The sequence below is a fragment of the Lepidochelys kempii genome, chromosome 2 (assembly GCF_965140265.1).
Source record: "Lepidochelys kempii isolate rLepKem1 chromosome 2, rLepKem1.hap2, whole genome shotgun sequence".
NCBI classification, from domain to species: Eukaryota; Metazoa; Chordata; order Testudines; family Cheloniidae; genus Lepidochelys; species Lepidochelys kempii.
Window position 1 is genome coordinate 148172263 of NC_133257.1, and position 25512 is coordinate 148197774.

General features: G+C 45.4%; 1 protein-coding gene across 1 annotated transcript in view; it reads left to right on the forward strand.

Moving 5' to 3' along the window:
• Positions 1-21781, forward strand: part of LOC140906139 (uncharacterized) — a 37036-nt gene extending 15255 nt beyond the window's left edge. Inside the window, exons 4-5 of the mRNA XM_073329643.1 lie at positions 3131-3256; positions 21429-21781. Of these exons, the coding sequence (XP_073185744.1) occupies positions 3131-3256; positions 21429-21781 (479 nt within the window). The remainder of the gene's footprint in view (positions 1-3130; positions 3257-21428) is intronic.
• The last annotated feature ends 3731 nt before the right edge of the window (positions 21782-25512 follow it).

Sequence of the window (25512 nt, forward strand, 5' to 3'; positions counted from 1 at the left end):
CATTCCTCCCTTCTTGCAGGGTCCTCTTTAGGACACTACCTCTGGCAGTGCCCCCTAGTCCACACTCACCCCCTTCCAGGAGGTGTGTGTTATCAGCAGTTCTTCTCTTCGCCCCAGCCACAATGGCCAACCACACCCCAAAGTCTAACCCGTTTGGGCAGGGGTCTGGTGCAGTCCATGATGGCCACTCCTAAAGGCCAGGTGTAAGTGCAAGGGGGAAGTGGGGGACCCCGGCCCGCCCTCTAATCTGGGTCCCAACCCAGAGACCCTTTGGTGGCAGGCTTTCTGCCTGCTCTCCTTCTTCTTTCCCCTTGTCTTTCTCTCTCCCTGGGCCATTTCCCCTTTGGCCCCTTTGCACCAGCTAGGCCCTTTTCTCAGGGCCCGCAGCCTGCCAGGTACCAGGCGGGAGTTCCCTTCTGCTCCCTCCCGCCTGCGCAGCACTGCACTGTCCCTGGTGCTAGTCTCCTAGCACAGGAGACAGACCTTCACCCTCTGAAGGCCTGGGAGAGACTGCCTACCTGCCTCTTGCCTGGGCACCCTTTATATAAGGCCTAGCCTGGCCCTGATTGTCTGCCTCTTGCTCAGCCCTAATTGGCTCCCCAGAGGCCCTCTCTGGCTGCCTGTCTGCACAGCCGCTCTGGCCTGCTGTAGCCCAATCTGGCTTGGGGGTGGGGCACCGCCCCACTACACCAAGCAATGTTGTGGGGGTCACTTAGAGCATGTTCAGACACAAGGCATTTGGTGTTCAAGAGACTATTCCCTAAAAGTAAATGTTCTGGAGCTCAAAGGCCATCTGCTGAGCATGCAAAATATTCCAGTCTTTTCAAGGATCAACAGTTCAAAACATGACAAACAATACTACTGCCATGTGTTATATTAATAGGCAAGGAGGAGTAAGATCATCCCCTCTCTGTCAGGAGGGGATTAATCTGTGGAATTGGTGTGTACGGCATTCACTTACTCCCATAGCCCTACATCTGCCAGGAACTCAGAATTGCTTAGTAGACCATCTCAGCAGGAAGTACTTGAACAATCATGAATAGTCTCTCAAAGATTCAGTCTTCTAAAGAATTTTTCTCAAGTATGGTATCCCTGACATAAGCTTCTTTGTCACCAACCTGAATAAAAAGTAGCAATTGTTTTGTTCAGAGGATGTGTGACCAGGGTTCTCTACTGGGTACATTTCTGATGCTAGGGCTGGTGCAAGCATTTCCACCAGTTCCATTAATTCCCAAAGTTCTCAGGAAACTAAAGTAGGATAAGGCCTCATTAATAATATAGCACTACCATGGGCCAGGCAGTTTTAGTATTCAGACATATCTCTAATTGCCCTACCAAATCTGATGGACATCATCTCTCAGAATTGAGGCTAGATCCTGCACCCTGAATCTCCATTTCTGTATCTGACACCAAGAATGTTGGCTGGTTGAATGTTACTGACGGAAGCTGCTCATCTGAAGTGCAGGACACTTTGATACAAAGCAGAAAAGTGTCTATGAGTCCACTTATTAATCTAAGAGGGAAAGGTCCTCTATTTGGGCCAGTCAGCATCACCTGTGTGTTTTAGTGGCTACTATCTCATATTTTAGATTACTTATTCCCCTGGAAGCAATCTATTCTCTCCATTATCGCGATTAGAGTCCACTTGGCTATAATATCAGCCTGCCACCTTTCCTTTCAGGGTTACATTATATTTTCACACCCCCTAGTCACTGAGTTTTTGGAGGTCTAATTCACATTTTTCATCTAGCTCAAGAACCGCCTTTTCCTCCTCCTTAGGATCTTAATGGAGCCTCCTTTTGAATCTGCTCTTTGAATCACTACTTCATTTAGATGGCATTCCTGATGGCCATTACCTTTGCTTGGAGGGTGGGGGATGAAATTCAAGCTACTTACTCTGTATTCTGTGACAATGAACTGCCCATCAGGACCATCCTACATTTCTATCTAAGGTCACATTTTCACCTGAACCTGTCAGTTCACCTGACTGTATGTTTCCCTAAATCTCATTGAACTCCAGGGGAAGTTAACAGATTTTGGATGTTTTTGAGAGCCTTATCATATTACCTTAGTAGAACAAAATGCTTTTGCAATTTACTGAGACTCTTTTCTCCCCCAGCCTTTGGGGGTAAGTCAAGGGGGGCAGGCCATCTCTACACAGAGACTATCTAAGAGAGTACCTAATTGCATAAAGACTTGCTACTAGTTGGCTAAGCAGTTTCACCCTCTGTATTAAAGCCCACTCACCTGGAGCCCAAGCAGCTACATTTGCATGCTTGAAGAATGTTCGAATCTCAGAGATTTGTAGCGGGGGCAATGTGGAATTCAGTACATGTGTTTATCCAACACTGCTCCATGGTTGCGATTGCTAGATCTGACTTCTAGCTAATCACTAGGTGTGTGATCCACATGAACAAATACTTGAAGACCAGTTCCTCACCTTACAGTAAGGTGGTTCTTTTAGATGTTTTGTCCATGTGGATCCCATCACCCTATCTCCTTCCTCACTACTATAGAGTCCTATATAGTGTGGAAAGTCTGTGCTGGTGAAGTAACTGAGTGATGTTTAGGTCCAGTGCCTTTTTCGCCCTGGGATGAGGAGGTATGAGGACACTTCTGGCTAATATTCCATTTCGCATGACTGTGGCACATGCACAAGCATAACAGGATCCACATGGACAAACATCTTGAAGAACCAGTTATTATAAGGTAAATAACTGTTTTTAGTCACATTTTGAACAAGTCAATTCTGTACATTTGATAGTGTACTTATGAAAGGTACTTTAATTAAAAATTTAAATGTTACTTTCAATGAACATTCAAGGGTTTATTTTGATAGTCTTCATGGAGGTGCCGAGTATATTACTTTGAGTGAGGATTTCAGGACTAGGGCCTAGTAAAGAAACTGCTTGAATCTGGGGTGAAAACACAAACCACTGATAAAAGAAAAAAATGCTGATCATATAGAATTTTTCTTATAACTACACAGATAAGTTAATGTACAAGAGTATGGTACATACGTTTATAAAGGTACACTTTTGAAGCAGTGAATGGAGATTTAGCCACATGATTTTTATTCACCTTATATAATTTTAATGTTACATTTTAAAGCCTTGACTCCACTATCCAGATTTAAGTAAATGGGAGAGAGTATCAAAACTGAGATTCAAACATGGGGATACATTTCTTGCTCCATATCCTCATGTTTGCACTATGTATGTTGAACTCAATTCATTTCAGCAAAATATATTTGTTGGTAAGTTTGTAAGGTTAAGGTTAAAGAAATACTGGCAACAAATGTATACTATTATAGCGTGACACAATTGTCACATGAAACCAACTGATTTTTCCTATTCTAAGGTGGCTTTCCCATGAAATACTAATTGAGACATTTGCTGCTTTTTCTTGACCTTGTTTTCCACATAGGCACTATGTAGGAGTTGGGTGTCTAGGTCTACAACAGTTTAGTCCTGAGGGCGTTCTGTGCCAAAAAATTAAAATTCTGCTCACAATATTTTAAAATTCTGCAAATTTATTTGTCAAAGAAATGTGGAGGCTCCAGCATGGCATTGGGGAGCACAAGCCACTGGCTGAATTGAGGTGGGAAATCACTGTGCAACTACCGCCCACCCCGCCTGGCATGGACTCAGTGGTGAGGCTGCACCCAACCCTGGCACAGTGCAAGGACGGGGCCTGCCCCAGAAACACTCCAGGGCCCTGCCCCTCCATGCCAGGTGCACCAGGTAGGCTTAGCAAGGCAGGATCCAAATGTGGAGGGGCTTAGCATGGGGGGATCCAGGTGTGGGTTGAGAGGGTTCTATGTGGGGCAATCTGGGTGGAGGCGTCTCAGTGGGGGATGCACAGGGGGGTTAGGGGGTTTTGGGTGCAATGGTAATGGGACTCTGCAAAGGGGTCCAGTGTAGGTGGTTGGGCTCAGCAGGGGGTCGGTGTGTGGGATATAGAGCTCAGCAGGGGTGTGTGGGTGTAGGGGGGCTCAATGGGGGGTCCAGATTCATAGAATATCAGAGTTGGAAGGGACCTCAGGAGGTCATCTAGTCCAACCCCCTGCTCAAAGCAGGACCAATCCCCAATTTTGCCGCAGAACCCCCTAAATGGCCCCCTCAAGGATTGAACTCACAACCTTGGGTTTAGCAGGCCAATGCTCAAACCATTGAGCTATCCCTCCCCCTGAATGCTGGGGGAATAGGGCTTAGTGAGGTGGAGATCCAGGTGCAACTGGTTGGGGCTTGGTGGCGTGGGGATCTGGGTGCAGGTGGCTTGTCCAGGGGGAGTGTGGGGGGATGAGGCTCAGCAGGAGGGTCTGGGTATGAATGGGGCACATAGATGTGGGAGCAGCTCCCTGTAGAGGGATCCTTCCCACTGCAGCTGAGGAGCGATGGGTGCAGGAAGCAGGGGGGCATTGCAGAGCTTCCTGCAGCCAGGGGAGAAGTCTGGTGGTGGGTCTGACCTGATCCTGGATGCCATGCATGGGAAGAGGAAGTCCCGTCCTCCCCAGCCCAGACTAGCAGCTGAGCTGAGCTGGCACAGGGTAGGAGTCATAAGCTGGGTCTTCCCCCGTTCTGCCTCCTGCCCCACAATGTTTTACCTCTTTGCCAGCTGCCCTGGGCGCCCGAAACATACTGCTGGGGAGGATCGAATGACTGCTCTTGTGGCTTCCCTTTGCATCAGAAAGTCGTTTTTCTGTGGGAAAGCAAAGAAATCTGCCGGGGACATAAATTCTGTGCATGTGCAGTTGCGCAGAATTCCCCCAGGAGTAACAACAATGGAATCTTTAAATGCAGTGAAAGGGGAAGGTGACTATCCTTTAAGCTGCTGCCCACATTTGGCTGAGGGTATGAATAATCACATCCTTGTGTGCTTGGGGCACATGTGCCCCAAGTTACATCTGTACTTGTAGTTAGGGGTGTGATTCCCAGCTTGTGTAGACATACTTGCGATAGTTTGATAGTAGTAAAGGTCACAGTAGCATGTGCTGCAATAGTGGCATCATGGGCTAGGTGCCCTGAATATGTATCCACAGGGTCCTGGCTAGCCCATTCTGCTACTGCCTATGCTGCAGCTACACTACTATTTTTAGTGTGCCAGCTCAATGAGTGCTAGCATGAGTATCTTTATGTGATCTGGGAATCACAGCCTTATCTCCATGTGTTAATATACCTCAAAAGTGGAATCCATATGAACAATGTAACTTGAAGATCCACAGTTATTGTGAGATAAGTAAGCATTCTATCTTGTTATGACTTTTTCTGCGAGATTAAAGAACCATGTACTATGAGAAATTTCTTTTCTACCTAGGTATTTGTAGATTCTGATTATATCACCTCATAAACTTCTCTGGCATTACTTAAATAAATGAAGCTTCTTTGTCTCTCACTGTAAGGCAAATTTTCGAGACCTTAAATCATTCTTGTTAAAAATGTGTACCTTATTTCTGATGTGATTTTTTTCAGGCTTTATCTTCCAGCTATTGGTTCTTATGCATTTCTCTACTAGAATAAAGAACCTAAGATCAATGAGTCATTAGTATGATAAATATTTCTCAAAATATTTAGAAGGGGAGATCCTTTCTTCAACCATCCGCTCAAATTATTATAGGGAGGGGGAGTTCATGTAAGAGCTTTGACTTTCAGAAATTGAAGCTCCACATAAACACTTCGGAACAAGGACCCATCAGATCATCTCTTGGATTTTTATTCCTCAGATCAGAGGCAACCCTATGCAGATTTTCCTACAAAACATGGTTGCTGTGTACTGTATGAATAGGCAGGGAGAAGCTAGGTCTCCCCTACAGTCTTTGGAGGCATTGCATCTGTGAGATTGATGTATTTAGACTCATGGGACAATGTAGTGTCCTCATTCTTTGCTCTAGTGAGAAACTGTTTAGCTTTCTGAAGTTTAAAGTTTTGTAGTTAGCATATTGTTAGGTTTTCTTTGCCATTTGACACTTTCTTTTTCTAGTTTAGTATAGTGATAGAGTTTCTTTTGTTTAGGAATTCCTCTCCTGGTACAGACCCTCCCTCAATATATCCTACTGTACAAGGACATACTCCCCTGTACATGATCCAAGATTATGGAACCCAAATTGCCAGGCTTCAGAATTTACCCATCATGAGGCTCAGCCATGGGAGTCAGCAACAGACATGCCACAGAGCCTATTTCTGGGAAAGGGCTATATACCAGCATGCTGCTGTATATGCAGATCATTCTTAAGGAGGACCCAGAAGAGCAGGGAGGTGAAACTGAAGCTCCTTCTCCTAGGGAGATTGATGCAGGTAGACTGTAACACAGGCAGAGTCAGATCCTCCAAAAATCTCTCGTTATTGGGCCCTTCCAGTTACTTCAGTGCTCCAACCAGCCTTGACACCACACCAAACTCCTGTGGTACCCAACTAAATCTCATATCAGCTGCACTACAGGTGACGCCCAAGAGAGGTTGTAAAGAGCACCCCTCCAGAGACTCCAACCAGCACTGATTCCCCTGCATGGAACAGGGATGCAGAACCTTTCCTAAGATTTTGCCATGAGCAAGTCTTAAAATGAAGTCCATATGCGTTGGTACCAATGGTCACTTTTAAACCAAGGACCACATTACTTCTGATGGCAAGTTGGTCACCAACACTTTGGCACCAACTATGCTGGTACCAAAGTCATTGACCTCAGCCAGGATGGTACTGTGTAATACCATTCTGCAATTCTGTGTATCCTTGACATTGGTGCCTGCGATGCTTTCTTGACACCCAGAACAGTAAGCCACTGTGTTACCCCTTTGCCTCAGCAAGAGAGAGTTTTGCTGGAGCTTAAACTGTGTGTATCAGCTCCTTGCCACACCAGTCTGTCTGCCTCACCAGGAAACTCTTTGAGACACTGCAGTCTTAATCTTGCCTTGCAGGAAACATTCATTGAACCCCAGATCCTGAAACCCTGAAAAAGTGTTCCTCTGCAGTATCCAGTGCCTATCAGTGTACACTTGCAGAAACTACCAAGTCCACTGTCTCCAAAAGAACAGAAGATACACCAGTCTGCTGGCTCAACTGAGAATGCACACCTCACTTTAGTAGAACAGCACAGAGATTAATTTGTAATAAAACAAGAATAAGTTAATTAGTAAAGACTGGAGATCTAAAGTGATACTAAGCAGAGACAACAGAAACAGAAAATGGTTTCTTTCTAGTGTCTAAAACTTAACAGACTACAATTCTGATTTCAGGCAATTTCTCACCTCCACTCAGTTCTCAGCATCCTCAATCCACATGGTTGGGGGAGCCACCTTTCACAGAAGAGCCCTGGCCCCGTTGGCCCTAAAGTGATGTATAACACCACATTTCTTCCCTTTTGTAGTCCATAAATCTTCGAAGTGTATACCTTGAAAAGTAAGACCAGACAAAGTTCCTCTCCCCTGATCCTTGTTCTTTGGAGTGTAGGTGCCAAGCTCCTTCTTCAATTTCAGGTCAATTTGCTTTTTTGATTGGCTTGATCACTTTGTTTCCCTGAGATGCAAATGTACTTTTATTTTCCCATGCTTGTAATCAAGCCAGGCTGTTTTGTTATCTGTCTGTTAGCTTGATCCATGTAGACAGATAAATCCACATTCCTTTGTCTAGGGCAGGCTTGTTTATAAGCTGCCTCCAAAACATTTTTAAGAACATATTTCCAGCACACATATGTAACTTTTTATACACAACCTATACATACACCACACAATCGTGATCAGTTTTCAAGACACAGGCTAAATATTCTGATAACAATATTTTTGGTGTGCTCTTTGCCAGTTGGCATAAAGGGACTCTTAGGATCATAGTGCCCCGTATAACACTGAAGGACTCTACCAATGGTTCTAGGATCACCCCTATTTGATCAGCTCTGGGAAATTGTCATAAGGCTGCCTTGGTAATGACTTAAAGGCAGAGTGCAGCAGAAAGATCATTTCTGCCATTGGAGGAGGACTACCCCTTTTCTCCTTCAGAGGCCTGCAGCAGAGCCTCTGCTCCTGGGAACCTCCCTCATTTCTGTTGATGGCCCAATGGGAGTATGACATGGACCATGAACTTGAAACTCTTAAGGGAAGTGGAAGAACATCAAGGTTGCACAGAAAACCCCCATCTGGATACTCACTGATATGCTGACCTCACTATCTGTACTGGCCCAGGCCGTATTGATCCCTCTGAAGGATAGATCCATATACAAAGCAATCATCATTGTTCATGGTATCCGGAGCCAGGTCTCTCCCACTGATAATGTAAGTCTCGTTGGCCCCAAGCCAGCCCTGGCTAGTGCAGGGAGACGAGAAGTTTAGCAGAGAAGAGCATTTCAGAGCAGGACCTCAACTAGAAGCCATGCAAGTTGATGGCTGTGCTGGAGGAAAACATTCTTGGTTTAGAGGAGCAAGGTGAGATGCTACTAAGAATCAGAGAAGCTGGTAAGTTCCTAGACACCCAGCTTTGGGAAACACCTGTACCCCATGTTGAAGAAAGAATGGAACTGGCCACAAATGAATAATTCAGAGAGGAAGCCTTTGAGGAGGCCTGACAGTTCGTAAGTACTGGAGGCAAGAATTCACGGCAGCCTTCTACACAATTGGAGACATGAGGATAGGCAGACTATGACCACCGAAGAGAAGAGAAGCAGGAGGAATTCCGCACAGCTAGAAGCCCTAAGGTGGAAACCAGACGTGTCATTTACCTGATATGCCTACCACATTGTGAAAAATTGGGATGCCTGGATATCAGGAGCAAGTGTTAAATCTCCAGAAGATTTGCCCTTCCTAATGCAAATGGAGCAGTTCTTAGAGGGTGTTCCTGAGGAACTAGAAAGATACATCCTAGATGGGAAGCCCAAAACTGTAATCAAGGCTGGGGGAGATTGGAGCCAAATGGGTGGAGGTGGCAGCAAAGAAAATAACTGGTCGCAGTTGGAGCGGATACCAGAAGCGGATACCAGACCACACCCTACTACCAGGGGCAGCCCAAGGCCCCAGCTACCCCCGAAGGAACCCTCCAGCCACCTTATCATCCCGCCACACCGTCTCCAGCAATCCAGCTCACCCCAGTGACCCGTCAGCTGGACGATGTTTTAAATGTAATGAGCAGGGGCATGTAAAGGCCAACTGCCCCAAGAACCTCAACAGATGACAGTTCATTGCACCGGAATCACACCAGAGGTCCTCAGGCCCAGATACCTCCCAGATACCCTCGGAGCGGAGGGAAACTGTGAGTGTGGGCGGGAAGAAGTTTACTGCATGGAGGGACACCGGAGCACAAGTGTTGGCTATCCATGCTTCCTTAGTAAACCCCAATTTAATCAACCCAGAGATCCAAGTGACGATTCAACCTTTCAAGTCCAACTCTTTCAATTTGCCTACAACCAAGTTGCCTGTCCAGTACAAGGGCTGGTCAGGAATGTGGACTTCTGCAGTCTATGATGATTATCCCATCCCCATGCTGTTGGGGGAAGACTTGGCCAATCATGTGAAGCGAGCCAAGAGGGTGGGAATGGTCACCCGCAGCCAGGCTAAGCAAGCTGTCATGCCTAACTCTGTTCCGAAAACTTCTACCAGGACCCGATCAGAGATAATGGAACTGGACCCCATGCCATCGTCTGCAACAGCAGTAGTGGATCCAGTCACAGAGACCCAGACAGAGCCAGTCTCAGAACCAGAACCAGCGGAAAAACCAGCACCAGAACCATTGCAAGCACTGAACCCACTACTTGCAACCCCACCACCAGAGGGCCCCACCGAACCTGAACCGGCAGCAGCCGATAAACCTACACAAGAGGCTCAGCTGGAGCCTGAACCCCAACATAGTGCACCAGCGGAGAGCAGTTCACGGTCAACAGAAGCAGCCCCATCCCCTACATCGCTTCCAAAGGGACCAAGCATAGCTCCACTATCTAATGAGGAACTGATGTCTCCAGCATCAAGGGAATAGTTCCAGACCGAACAGGAAGCAGATGAAAGCCTCCAGAGAGCTTGGACGGCGGCACGGAGCAACCCACCGCCTCTCAGCTCTTCTAATCGATCCAGGTTTGTTGTAGAAAGAGGACTTTTATACAAGGAAACTCTTTCTGGTGGACACCAGGAAGACTGGCATCCACAGAGACAGTTGGTAGTTCCAACTAAGTACCGGGTCAAGCTCTTGAGCTTAGCTCACAATCATCCTAGTGGCCATGCTGGGGTGAACAGGACCAAAGACTGTTTGGGGAAGTCATTCCACTGGGAGGGAATGGGCAAGGATGTTTCTACCTATGTCCGGTCTCGTGAAGTATGCCTGTCATAAATATAAAGGGAAGGGTAAACCCCTTTACAATCCTCTCACCTGTAAAGGGTTAAGAAGCTAAAGGTAACCTCGCTGGCACCTGACCAAAATGACCAATGAGGAGACAAGATACTTTCAAAAGCTGGGAGGAGGGAGAGAAACAAAGGATCTGTGTGTCCGTTGGTATGCTGCTTTTGCTGGGGATAGAACAGGAATGGAGTCTTGGAACTTTAGTAAGTAATCTAGCTAGGTATGTGTTAGATTATGATTTCTTTAAATGGCTAAGAAAAGAATTGTGCTGAATAGAATGACTATTTCTGTCTGTGTGTCTTTTTTGTAACTTAAGGTTTTGCCTAGAGGGATTCTCTATGTTTTGAATCCAATTACCCTGTAAGGTATCTACCATCCTGATTTTACAGAGGTGATTTCTTTACTTCTATTTACTTCTATTTCTATTAAAAGTCGTCTTGTAAGAAAACTGAATGCTTTTTCATTGTTCTCAGATCCAAGGGTTTGGGTCTGTGGTCACCTATGCAAATTGGTGAGGATTTTTACCAAACCTTTCCCAGGAAGTGGGGTGTAAGGGTTGGGAGGATTTTGGGGGGAAAGACATGTCCAAACTACGTTTCCCAGTAAACCCAGTTAGAGTTTGGTGGTGGCAGTGGATGTTCCAAGGACAAAGGATAAAATTAATTTGTACCTTGGGGAAGTTTTAACCTAAGCTGGTGAAAGTAAGCTTAGGAGGTTTTCATGCAGGTCCCCACATCTGTACCCTAGAGTTGAGAGTGGGGGAGGAACCTTGACAATGCCAAAGAGTGGGAAAACCCCAAGACCAGGTCAAAGCCCCTCTCCAGCCACTCCCCATCATTGAGGTTCCATTTCAGCGAGTAGCTGTGGCTATTCTGGGTCCTTTTCCAAAAAAGACACGCAGAGGAAAGCTGACTTTCATGGATGTTGCCACCCGATGTCATGAAATACTGACTTTCATGGATGTTGCCACCTGATGGCCGGAAGCAGGAGCTCTAAGCAACACCAGGGCTAAAAGTGTGTGCCAGGCACTAACAGACATTTTTGCCAGGGTAAGTTGGCCCTCCGGCATCCTCACAGATGCAGGAACTAATTTCCTGGCAGGAACTATGGAAAGCCTTTGGGAAGCTCATGGGGTAAATCACTTGGTTGCCACTCCTCCACCATGCCATTTGTTTGATGGTGGTAAGAAGTTTAATGGAACTTTGGGGGCCATGATACATAAATTCTTAAATGAGCACTCCAATGATTGGGACCTAGTGTTGCAGCAGTTTTGCTGTTTGCCTACAGAGCTGTACCACATCCTAGTTTAGGGTTTTCACCATTAGAACTTGTATATGGCTGCGAGGTTAAGGGACCATTACAGTTGGTGAAGCAGCAATGGGAGGGACTTACACCTTCTCCAGGAGCTAATATTCTGGACTTTGTAACCAACCTATAAAACACCCTCCGTAACTCTAGCCCTTACAAAAGAAAACCTAAAGGATGCTCAAAAAGAGCAAAAAGCCTGGTATGATAAACATGCCAGAGAGCGTTCCTTCAAAGTCGGGGACCAGGTCATGGTCTTAAAGGCGCTCCAGGCCCATAAAATGGAAGCATCGTGAGAAGAGCCATTCATGGTCCAGGAGCGCCTGTGAGCTGTTAATTATCTCATAGCATTCCCCACCTCCAACCGAAAGCCTAAGGTATACCATATTAATTTTCTAAAGCCCTTTTATTCCAGAGAATTAAAGGTTTGTCAATTTACAGCCCAGGGAGGAGAGGACGCTGAGTGGCCTGAAGGTGTCTACTATGAAGGGAAAAGTGCTGGTGGCATGGAAGAGGTGAACCTCTCCAGGACCCTTGGACATATGCAGCGACAGCACATCCAGGAGCTGTGCACTAGCTACTCGCCGACGTTCTCAGCCATCCCAGGACTGACTGAACGGGCATACCACTCCATTGACACAGGTAATGCTCACCCAATTAAAGTCCAACCTTACCGGGTGTCTCCTCAAGCTAAAGCTGCTATAGAACGGGAGATCCAGGATATGCTACAGATGGGGGTAATCCGCCCCTTTGGCAGTGTGTGGGCATCTCCAGTGGTTCTAGTTCCCAAACCTGATGGGGAGATACGTTTTTGCATGGACTACCATAAGCTAAATGCTGTAACTCGTCCAGAGAAGTATCGAATGCCACGCACAGATGAGCTATTGGAGAAACTGGGATGGGCCCAGTTCATCGCTACCTTGGACTGAACCAAGGAGTACTGGCAGGTATCGCTAGATGAATCTGCCAAGGAATGGTCAGCCTTCGCCACACATGTCGGGCTGTATGAATTTAATGTACTCCCTTTCGGGCTGCGGAATGCATCCGCCATCTTCCAAAGACTTGTAGATGGTCTCCTAGCGGGATTAGGAGAATATGCAGTCGCCTACCTTGACGATGTGGCCATATTTTCGGATTCCTGGGCAGAACACCTGGAACATCTACAAAAAGTCTTCGAGAGCATAAGGGAGGCAGGACTAACTGTTAAGGCTAAGAAGTGTCAAATAGGCCTAAACAGAGTGACTTATTTGGACACGAGGTGGGTCAAGGAACTATCAGTCCCCTACAGGCCGAAATGGATGCTATCCAAAAGTGGCCTGTCTCAAAGTCAAAGAAACAGGTTCAATCCTTAGGCTTGGTCAGTTATTACAGGCGATTTGTACCGCAATACAGCCAAATCGCCGCCCCACTGATAGACCTAACCAAAAAGAAACAGCCAAATGCCGTTCAGTGGACCGAAGAGTGTCAGAAGGCCTTTAACCAGCTTAAAAGCGACACTCATGTCTGACCCTGTGCTAAGGGCCCCAGACTTTGACAAACCGTTTCCAGTAATCACAGATGTGTCTGAGCATGGTGTGGGAGCGGTTTTAATGCAGGAAGGACCGGATCAAGAATTCCACCCTGTAGTGTTTCTCAGCAAGAGGCTGTCTGAGAGGGAAAGCAACTGGTCAGTCAGTGAAAAAGAATGTCACGCCATTGTCTATGCTCTGGAAAAGTTATGCCCATATGTTTGGGGACGGTGTTTCCACCTGCAAACCGACCATGCTGCGCTACAGTGGCTTCATACTGCCATGGAAAATAACAAAAAAAATTATTCAGTGGAGTTTAGCTCTCCAAGATTTTGATTTCGACATCCAACACATCTCAGGAGCTTCTAATAAAGTGGCTGATGCACTCTCCTGTGAAAGTTTCCCAGAATCAACTGGTTAAAATTGTCCTTGAGATGTGGAAAATATTGTTAGTCTTTATATACTTGGTAGTATATTTAGAGGTGCATGTGTCTTATTAACTCTGTTTTCTCTTAGCGGTCCAGGAAGAGATCCCAGCCAGTGTTTCACCCTATCTGTGATTTGGGGGGCATGCTATAAATATAAAGGGAAGGGTAAATACCATTAAAATCCCTCCTGGCCAGAGGCAAAACCCTTTCACCTGTAAAGGATTAAGAAGCTAGGATAACCTCGCTGGCACCTGACCAAAATGACCAATGAGGAGACAAGATACTTTCAAAAGCTGGGGGGAGGGAGAAACAAAGCCTCTCTCTCTGTCTGTGTGATGCTTTTGCCAGGGACAGAACAGGAATGGAGTCTTAGAACTTAGTAAGTAATCTAGCTAGGTATGCGTTAGATTCTGATTTCTTTAAATGGCAGAGAAAGTAGGCGGTGCTGAATGGAATGTATATTCCTGTTTTTGTGTCTTTTTGTAACTTAAGGTTTTGCCTAGAGGGATTCTCTATGATTTGAATCTAATTACCCTTTAAGGTATTTACCATCCTGATTTTACAGAGGTGATGTTTTTTACTTCTATAAAAATTCTTCTTTTAAGAAACTGAATGGTTTTTCATTGTTCTTAAGATCCAAGGGTTTGGGTCTGTGGTCACCTGTGCAAATTGGTGAGGATTTTTATCAAGCCTTCTGCAGGAAAGGGGGGTGTAACGTTTGGGAGGATTTTGGGGGGAAAGACGTTTCCAAACGGAGTCTTTCCTAATAATACTGGTTAGATGTTAGGTGATGGCAGTGAAAATCCAAGGACAAAAGGTAAAATAGTTTGTACCTTGGGGAAGTTTTAACCTAAGCTGGTAAAAGGAAGCTTAGTGAGTTTTCATGCAGGTCCCCACATCTGTAGCCTAGAGTTCAGAGTGGGGAAGGAACCTTGACAACTACCGTTGCATGAGATCTACTCATCAGGCGAAGAGAAGAGATTTACTTGTATGGGGTTGGTGGTGCAGAGGAATGGGGGGCAGAAGGAAGGGGAATTTGGGTGTACACTCGTCCTGCTCGATGCTTCTCTAGAATGCAAAGCAGCTGCAAACCCAATTTAACTGGCCAATATGCTCTAGCTGCTTTGTCCTAGTCCAGAGCAGTGTAAAGAAGCTAGAAAGTACTGGTGAATGTGATTTGAAAAGTTAAATTAAAAAATATATATATTTAAGGCACCTAAACAGATTTAATTTTGCTTTATAGTGATATCATGTAATAACCATACAACTATAATAACACATAATTTGTGATCACAAATTAGATGAGTTAAGGTTGAGTATATTTAAAGGCACATTACATCCTTCCCATCCCGTCCTGTCCTGCTAGAGGACAGCTTTAAGGTTGTTTTGATGCCCTGACTGTTCATTTCCATACCTTAAAATATCTAGGTTTCTTTTAAGTTTAATTTTCAACTCTGAATTCCCTGGATATATTGTGTATTTGGTGGATAGTTATAACAGCCATGTATGTTATTCAGATTGTTTCCCCTTCTTCTCACATCAGTGCCCTGGTCTGACACCAGTGTCATCTCTTTGCCAAGTGGTGGTAGGTAGGGCTTTCCAGTTGGTTGCCCAGTGGAGGAGAAATCAGCGATACAGAATCTAGATATATTTGAAGCATAACTTGTTTTATTTACATAGATACCAGTTCTGGAACAGAGATATTCACGCACAGCATGAAGGGCAATTCTTTCCTTCAGCAGTCCTAGCCAAATGCCAACGCCTGTTCCCAGAGAGCAATTCTGCCTCAAGAATTGATTCTAATCCAAGAACAAGACAGAGAGCCAACTCTCCTACTGCTCACACAGCTCCCTCTCCAAGGACCACTGCCTCTACATAGACGCTTGCATAATCTAAATCTAACAACATTATAGCATGTCTTCCCAAGACTGAATATTTACTCTCATGCTAAGAAAAGAAAACCATAGACGACTGTGCAACAGCTCCATGTGAAAAACAACTGCTGTAATATATAGTCTTCACCTTAACTCCATTTTAATGTAGTTTGTCTGAAAATAGAATATTATAATCTATACTAAACAATATAAACTAAATAATTACCCTTATTTTTCACTTACCAATGTTTAGCTAGTTCCTAAAGATCGAGGTATTTTTTTCATGCTTTGTGTGTATATAAAAAGATCTTCTACACTTTCCACAGTATGCATCCGATGAAGTGAGCTGTAGCTCACGAAAGCTTATGCTCAAATAAATTGGTTAGTCTCTAAGGTGCCACAAGTACTCCTTTTCTTTTTGCGAATACAGACTAACACGGCTGTTACTCTGAAACTCCTCCAGTATGTAGTCTTTATAGCAGGGGCAGGCAAACTATGGCCTGTGAGCCACATCTGGCCCATCAGACCATTTAATCCGGTCTTCAGCTCCCGCCGGGGAGCAGAATTGGGGTTTGCCCTGCTCAAGCCGGGGAGTGGGGTCGGGGGCTTGCCCTGCTCCATGCAGCTTCCAGGAAGCAGCTGGCACGACTGTCCGTCTGGCTCGACCCCCACCCCCCTGGCTCCTACATAGTATGAGGAGGCATGGCCAGGCAGCTCTGCACACCACCCCATCCACAGGTGCTGCCCCCACAGTTCTCATTGGTCACGGTTCCTGGCTGATGGGACCTGCAGGAATGGCGCCTGCGGATGGGGCAGCATGCAGAGCTGCCTGGCTGCGCCTCAGAGCCGGAAGGGCACATGCTTCCGGGAGCTGCCTCCACCCTTGAGTCCCCCCCACCCACGACCCAGTCCCCTGCCAGAGCCCTGATCTCTCTCCTGCCCTCCGAACCCCTTGATCCCAGCCCAGAGCCACCCCTTGTACCCCAAGCTCCTCATCCCTGGCCCCACCCCACAGCCCTCACACCCCTCTCCTGTACTCTAACCTCTTGCCCCAGCCTTGATCTCTCTCCCGTCCTCCAAACCCCTCAGTCCCAGCCTGGTGCCCCCTCCTGAACCCTAAACCCTTCATCCGCAGCCCCACTCCAGAGCCCTCCCCCCCCCCATATCCCAACCCAGAGCTCCCTCCTGCCGCCTGAACTCCTCATTTCTAGCCCCATCCCAGAGCCCTCACCCCCTCGCACGCTTCTACCCCCAATTTCGTGAACATTCATGGCCCACCATACAATTTCCATACCCTGATGTGGGCCTTAGGCCAAAAAGTTTGTCCACCCCTGCTTTATAGGCTAGACTTCAAATTCCAAAAGACTGCTTTCACCCAAGCAGACTATATGCCAATTTCTCAGTTTTAGCATGTAGTATGTAAATCCCACATCGACTCTAAATTGCTTGTTTAATTCCATGAAATTAAGCTGTGCTGCAGTAAATATATTTTAAAATTAAGTAATGGAGTTCTTTCCTAAATATTTACTGTATTATATATTACAGGAAAAGAAGTAAATATGGATGCTTGTTACTTTGTAAGTAATGCTTTCTTTGAGTTTTATGGTACATGGGCCAGAGAAGGGAATGTAGAAAAACATACTGCTTGGAAGTATTACATTGCAGCCCCGCCACCCCAACAACTCCATATCTCTCCCCTTTTAGGTCCCAGTCCAACAAGACATTTCAGCATGTGTTTACCTTTAAGCAAAGGAGGCCTGATCCAAAACCCATTGTCTTCAATGGTCAGATATTCCGGGTTGTAATCCAGACCAGTGAGGGGCTGTGTTGCCCCTGCTCTGCAACCTCGGGTGCCTCACAAAGCTTTGCTCTGATAGCTTCCAACTTGGGTTGCTCACAATCAGCCTGCCAGCAAGTCACACCCTGAGTGTCTGTGTATAGCCACAGCCCTGGTCCAACAACTCTGACTCCAGCAGCTTGTCAGCAGCACACCATCCACATTCTGGCTTCCAGCAGCTTTGGTTACTACTTGCAGGTTGACAGCAACATACTCCTAGAACCAAATTTCCCCTCCTCCCCTGCAAATATATGTTCTGCACTGTCCAGCCCTCTCTTGGACAGTTCAGGTATTTTCTGTCTGTTGCCCCTCAGTATCTAACAGTTTGCTACTTTAAATGTAGTTACCCATGCATTTCAGTGTAGACACACCATTGGATTAAAGGATAAAACAAATTTATTTAACTACAAAGATATGGGTTTTAAATGAGTACAAGTATAAGGCACTAAAGCCAGAAATGTTTGCAAGAGAAATAAAGATAAAATGCTTTTTAGTACTAAAACTTAACAAACTAGACTTGATTCAAGGTGCAGTCCCTTACCATATGCTCCCAGTAGCTTTGCTGACCAAATTCTCAGGCCAGGATCTTCTCCCAAAGTCCAAGGGCTGTTTCTTTTGTTGTCTTTGGTGAAAGAGAGAGAGGTGGATAGGGAGAGTTACATTGGGGTATTTTTGCACTTCCCTGTTCTAGTCCAGTCCCCTTTTGAAATGCATTTTCCTGAGGGTTACCACTAGATAAACTTAATTCCTGCTGTGAGGACAGAGACAAGGAGTTCAGTGGTGAAAAAGGTTCAATGCCGCTGTTTGCTAAAATGCAGATCCATTTTTTCCTGCTCCCCCTTTTCTGCCAAAGAATAGCCTCTTGACAAGTGATTGCCCATCAACTTTGATAACTGACAAGAGGTGTAAGCTTGTCTTTCGTGTTTGAGAAACTAGTTTACTCAGACTTGCCTGGTAAACACATCAGACCTAATTTCAATTTGTTTATAACTTTACATATAATGTTGCCACATACATTTCACGATGACATTATTGACCAGTGAGTTATTAATTTTAAATGGTATCTTACAAGGCATATTTTGTACAAAGATTAATACACAAGTCCAAAATTGACTCTAAATTGGTCTGTTAAATGGTTTTCCTCCATAAGTTGAATCTGCCTTTCAGTAAATATTTTTAAAATAATGAAGTTCTTTCCTAAATACTAAGTATGTTGTACATTAGAGGAAAACATTAAGCTAATTCTGAAGTGCTTTGTAGGAGTGGGGCCTTAGGCCCAGATTTTTAAAGGTACTTAGGTGCCTAAAGATGCAGAAACATGCCTAGTGGGATTTTCAGAAGTATTTAGGCACCTAACTCATGTTGAAATCAATGCACATGTGCTTTTGAAAATCCCATTAGGTGCCTATCTGCATCTTTAGGCAACTGAAAGACTTCAAAAATCAGGCCCTTACTCTCTGTTCCCACCACCTCTAAAATCCCATATCATAGCAAAATTCCATATCATAGCAACTCTCTGTGTTAAGCAGTTTTGAACATGGTTGTCTGGAGTGTCTTGTCTTTTTTGTTTGGCTAGAGAGCTTAATATTTTGACCATTAATGGTTACTGGGTTTCCATCATGTTATATTTTGAAAGTTCTGTGAAATAATATAAGTATACAATCACTCAGTTGATGTTTAAATTTAAATTAATATTTCTATTTAAAAATAGAGAGCCAGGCATTTATAAAAGATAAATACAAACTGACTCAGTAAAAGTAAAATGATTAGCTTATATTTATATTTTTCTTGGAAAATGAGTTTTTATATTAAAAATAAAAAGAACAGAAACATTTAAAGTTTGATATATTTTAAAGGTCAAGGATAGAATTGAAATGATAGAAAATGTTGAAACAGAAGCAACAGTGAAGTGGAGAAGAGTGGAAGACCCAACAGAAATTTCATATGCAAAGCCATGTATGGATAGGTTAGTTGACTAAAAAAGCTTGTTAGTATTCCTCAAGTGTTAACATTTTACAGTTTTAATATATCATTAGACTTCCCATGATTCCATTGTTGTGCAGTCTGTTGTTCCAGTTGGTTTTTAACCTTCCACCTGCATTTCATTGGATGTATCTGTATTTAGGGCAAGATTGTTACTTCCTTTATGTTTCCTTGCAGGAGAGTAAGGGGGACATAAGGCTCCTCTTTTATTCCTCTGCACTAGCTACCCATATTATAAGTAGCACTCCAGAGGGGAGAAGGAGCCACTACTGCCCCTTCTAACCAGTCAGCACAGCTGAGTTGGTGCAGAAGGACAAGCATTCTTCACTATGTAAAGGACTGGTAAAGATTACTTTTTCGAGAGCTGTACCTGTGGGTGCTCCACTCTAGGTGTTGGTGCGTCCCTTCGCCTTCTCTCGGAGATTTTTACAGCAGTACTTGTACCAGTCACGCACGCGCAGAACTTGCCCCCCTCTGCCCTCCGAGTGTATCTTTATAGTACAGGTGTGCGACCAGTCTCCTCAATTCCTTCTCTACCATCCCTGGCCTGAGATGGAGCTCAGCAGATTTGTTAGAAAACTTTTTCTCCCTTGTTACTCTTACCCTTTTAGATAGTTAATTTGTTACCAATAGTGTTAGTTATTAATGTTACCAGTACTGTGTGTTAGTTTCTCTCTTAAATAAAAGAAAAGAAAAGAAAAAAAAGTCTTAGTTCCTGTCAGCGCAGCCGCTTCCGATGTGCCTGGCTCCCCAGGCTTTAAGCGCTGCTCTAATTGTAAGGATGCCATCCCTCTGTCAGATGGCCATTCAAAATGAATAAAATGTTTGGGGGAGTCCCACATCCCCCCAAAATGTCCCCACTGCACCAAACCTAAGTCTAGGGCACGAAAGGATAGGGAGTTGAGGCTAAAGCTGCTCCTGCTGCAAAAATCCTTAGGTCCTGATTCTGGCTCTGCTCCACACCACAGCCCCCCACCTTTAAGAAGATGAAGAAAACTTCAAAAAAAAAATCACCTTCTGTCACCCGCAAAGCGAACTTCACGGGACAAGGCTTCTCCCAGCAGGTTTACTGCCTCCTCCCAGCGCTTCCCTGGCTGAGCAATTTTGATCTGCCGGGCTCCTCCAGCACCACGCAAAACCCGCCTGTGGCTGCGGTGATAGCACAAAGCTCCAGTGCCGAGGCTTCAGGCTTCCAGTTGCCTGCCTCTCAGATGACACCTTTCGGCACCGCGGTGAAAGCGGTGCCAATACATGTGGATGTGCATGACCCCCCACAGGCTATCACTGGTCTACCAGCACCAACACCTGCTGAGCAGGCTGGCAGCCAAACAACTTTAAAGACATAGGTGCAGAGGAACTTTTCATCGCAGCAAATTCCTCTCGCACAGCCCTCACCACACAGGTGCTTCAGCACTCCAATTTATGCAGTCAAGTGACCTGCTTGTGTCACTCATTCTGCAGTCACCCTTACTGAATGCCTACTTCTCGCCAAATGCTCAGCCAGGGTCCAAAAAGCCTTCCTTCAGTGAGGAGGAAGCTGGTTTCTAGGAGGATTATTCACCATATGAAGTCTCTCATACTCAGACTCCAATTAATAGAGGTCATAGAAACATCACCTCGTCCTACTCTCAGGATCCTGCCCCATGGTGTGTAAACCCATGGATGGCACCACCTATGCCCTTCCTACCACAGTGGCAATATTGGGCCCCGTGGCATCCTATCCTTGAGACCACACTCACTATGGCACCTCAACCAGGCCCGACACTGGCCTGGCACCACAAGCTCATGAACCTGCCACTGATGCTGGTCACCAGACAGCACCATCCCAAGTGCAGAATCAGGCATGACCTGTCTCTAACCCAGTAGACCCAGTTTTATGCCTGACGAAGCCCTGCTTCCTCCTCCCCTGTCATCTTCAGATGACTTTTCAAAATTTCAAGACCTTTTCAAAAGAGTGGCCAGTGAATTAAGAATTAATCTGGAGGAGGTTCCTGAATAGCAGCATGAGTTAACGGACATCCTGCAGCCGCCTTCTTCTTCCAGGATTGCATTGCCGATCAACCCAGCCCTTCTGGAACCCGCCAAAGCCATCTGGCAGATTCCTGCTGCAAGCTTACCTACCTGCAAATGAACGGACCGCAAGTACTTCATCCCTTCTAAAGGCTCTGAATTTCTTTTCACTCATCCAGTGCCTAATTCGCCGGTAGTTGATGCAGTCAACCAAAAGAATAAGCACCAGTATCCCCACTCCACCCCAGCCAATAAAGACAGTAAATGTTTAGATCTGCTTGGATGTAAAGTATACTCATCTTCCACCCTACAATTTCAAATTGCTAATTATATGGCCGTTCTGGCAAAATATGATCACAAAAATTACAACAAATTCATGGACTTTATTGAGGACATTTCAGAAGCAAAGAAACCACAATTCACTGCTTTAATCTCTGAGGAACAAATCCTATCACATACTGCTTTGCAAGCGGCCCTCGATGTGGCCAATACGGCAGCAAGATCCACCATTACAGCAGTAGTCATGTGCTGACATTCGTGGCTCTCTTCTTCATTTCCTCGAGAGGTCCAGACTACTATTGAAGATCTTCCATTCGATGGTGACAAACTCTTTGCCTCCACAACGAACGACGTCCTTCACTCAATGAAGGATTCAAGAGCAACTCTCCGGTCTTTAGGAATACAAACCTTTATGACCAGAATGCGACAATATAGATACCAATCTTACCAATGTCCACACTACCCAACATATACCCAGCACTTCCAGAGATCACACGACCAACATCAGCAACAATGCCAGAGACCCAGATAATAGCATCGCTGCCCCAATTCCATGGCAGTGTCTCAACCCCCTCTGACTAACAAGCAGATTTGAACCCTTGGTTGAGGGTTTCGAAAACAATGTTCCCACTTCAATGCTTACACCGCCTGTCCCTACTTTTGGACACCGCCTACAACCATTCTTCCATCAATGGCACAACATTACCACCGACAAGTGGGTTTTAGAGGTCATCACACTTAGCTATTCCATCCCCTTCCTATCCATGCCTCCTACCCACCCATCCTCCCCGTCCCTCTTCAGGGACCCCTCTCACGAGCAACTGCTCCTGCAAGAAGTACATCTCCTTCTATTGGGAGCAGTGGAGTTTGTGCCCGAAAGACACTGAGGGAAGGGGTTTTACTCCCATTATTTCTTAACAGAAAAGAAAACTGGGGGATGGCAACCGATCCTCAACCTCAGGCGGCTCAACAATTTTATCAAGAAGCAAAAGTTCCAAATGGTTACCCTCGCCACCATAATCCCAGCACTGGAGCAGGGCTATTGGTTTTCAGCCATCTACCTACAGGACGCCTGTTTTCATGTGACAATACAGCCAGCCCACAGACGCACCCTCGGCTCGACACATTTTCAATACAGGGTACTACCCTTTGGCCTATCCACTGCCCCCCGTGTTTTTTCCAAGCTCCTGGCCGTAGTTACTGCCCACCTCAGGAAGCAAGGAGTCATAATATTTCCTTACCTAGACGACTGCCTCCTCAAAGCCTCAATGCTCGACGAAGTGCTTCGATTCATTCAACTCACCGTCAATTGTTTCCTATCCCTCAGCTTACAAATAAACAACGACAAATCCACATTAATTCCTACCCAGCACCTGGAGTTCATTGGAGCACACCTCGATTCCCAGACGGGAATAACATCTCTCCCGTCCGGTCACTTTAACACCATAAAGCAGCTGGCAACAAAACTTCGTAACAGTCCTCAAGTCACCGCTCGAGACTGTTTACAACTACTAGGTCACATGGCCTTGTGCACTTTCGTGGTCCAAAATGCATGACTCTACATGAGGTGCTTCCAAGCTTGGTTGGCCACGGTTCACAGACCCAATGTGCATGCCCTAAACAAACCCCCTATCCATACCTTTCTGAGTCAAAGACTGTCTCCTATGGTCGACAGTTCCCTCCAACCTCTGCTCTGGAGTCCCCTTTCTCCAGGAGGTTCCAACCATAATAATGACTACCGACGCACCCCTCACAGGGTGGGGTGCTCACATGTTACATCACACAACCCCGGGGGCTATGGTCTCCAACGAAAACCTCCCTGCACATAAACATCCTGGAACTTCAAGCTATAAGCAATGCCTGCCATCACTTCCTCCCATTAATCCAGAATCAACATGTACGGATGATGACAGACAACATCGCCTGTATGTTCTATGTAAACAGGCAGGGAGGAGCTTGCTCTCATTTGGTTTGCACAGAAGCTATGAAACTCTGGAACTGGTGCCTTGTGAACAATATCCGGATATCAGCCGCCTACCTTCCCAGGGCTATGAATACTACAGCGGACGAATTAAGCAGACGCTTTCCCTGGGACCACAAATGGGAGATAAATGAAATGATCATCACCAATGTATTCCGCATTTGGGGCTACCCAACCATAGACCTCTTTGCAACTGCGCAAAACACGAAATGCCCGAATTTTGCTCCAGAGCAGGACTGGGCAAACACTCCCTGGGAGATGCATTTATGATTCCATGGCACCGGAACTTACTCTATGCTTTTCCTCGATCCCGATTCTCCGCAGAGTTCTGACAAAAATATGAACAGATCGTGCCAAGGTGATCCTGATTGCCCTGGCATGGCCTAGACAACTGTGGTTCCCATTCCTCACCAGGATGTCAACTCGACCACCAATCTCATTGTCCCTCGTTCCGAACCTCCTATTGCAGCAACACAGCCAATTTCTCCACCCCAACCTGTCCATGCTTCACCTCAAAGCTTGGTTCCTACATGGTTCTCCCAAAATGAGTTAGCATGCTCTGATAAAGTTCAAAGAGTGCTCTTACATAGGTGGTGCGAGTAGATTGGTTTCGGCTATCTCCAAAAGTGGAAGCGATTTATACAATGGTGCTTAACTAAATAACTGCCTCCTATGTATGCACCTCTTCCTCTTATACTTGACTACCCGTTGGACCTCAAACAATCTGGCCTTTCTTTTAGCTCCATCAAAGTCCACCTAGCTGCTATTACAACTTTCCACAATAAAATTGACAGTACCTCTGTGTCTGCTCATCCGATCACTAAACGTTTTCTCAAAGGACTTCAATCCCTATACTCAGACGTTAGACCTCCTACCCCTCCTACCCCTTCACTTAGTATTATCTTGCTTAACTCAACAACCATTCAAACCCCTAGCCACTTGCTCCTTCTTACACCTTTCTATGGCAATCACTTCTGCCAGACGGGCAGGAGAAATAGCAGCTCTTGTGGCAGACCCACTGTATACCATATTTTTAAGGACAAAGTTACCCTTCGATAACACCCCAAATTTCTTCCAAAGGTCCATTCGTCATTCCACATGAATGAACTGATCCACCTGCCGACCTTTCCCAAACCACATGCGAACTCTTTTGAATCCACAATGCACACCCTAGATGTACACAGGGCTTTGTCCTTCTATTTGGATAGAACAAAGCTGTAAAGGTTCCTCCCCCACTCTGAACTCTAAGGTACAGATGTGGGGACCTGCATGAAAACCTCCTAAGCTTACTTTCACCAGCTTAGGTTAAAACTTCCCCAAGGTACAAATTAATTTTATCCTTTGTCCCTGGATCTCCACTGCCACCACCAAACTCTAACTGGGTTTACTGGGAAATGTAGTTTGGACACGTCTTTCCCCCCAAAATCCTCCCAACCCTTGCACCCCACTTCCTGGGAAAGGTTTGGTAAAAATCCTCACCAATTTGCATAGGTGACCACAGACCCAAACCCTTGGATCTGAGAACAATGAAAAAGCATTCAGTTTTCTTACAAGAAGACTTTTAATAGAAGTAAAGATAGATACCTTACAGGGTAATTAGATTCAAAACATAGAGAATCCCTCTAGGCAAAACCTTAAGTTACAAAAAAGACACACAGACAGGAATAGTTATTCTATTCAGCACAGTTCCTTTCTCAGCCATTTAAAGAAATCATAATCTAACACATACCTAGCTAGATTACTTACTAAAGTTCTAAGACTCCATTCCTGTTCTATCCCCGGCAAAAGCAGCATACAGACAGACCCAGACCTTTTGTTTTTTCCCCTTCCTCCCAGCTTTTGAAAGTATCTTGTCTCCTCATTGGTCATTTTGGTCAGGTGCCAGCGAGGTTACCTTTAGCTTCTTAACCCTTTACAGGTGAGAGGATTTTTCTTCTGGCCAGGAGGGATATTAAAGGGGTTTACTCTTCCCTTTATATTTATGACAAAAACCCTTTTGGAAT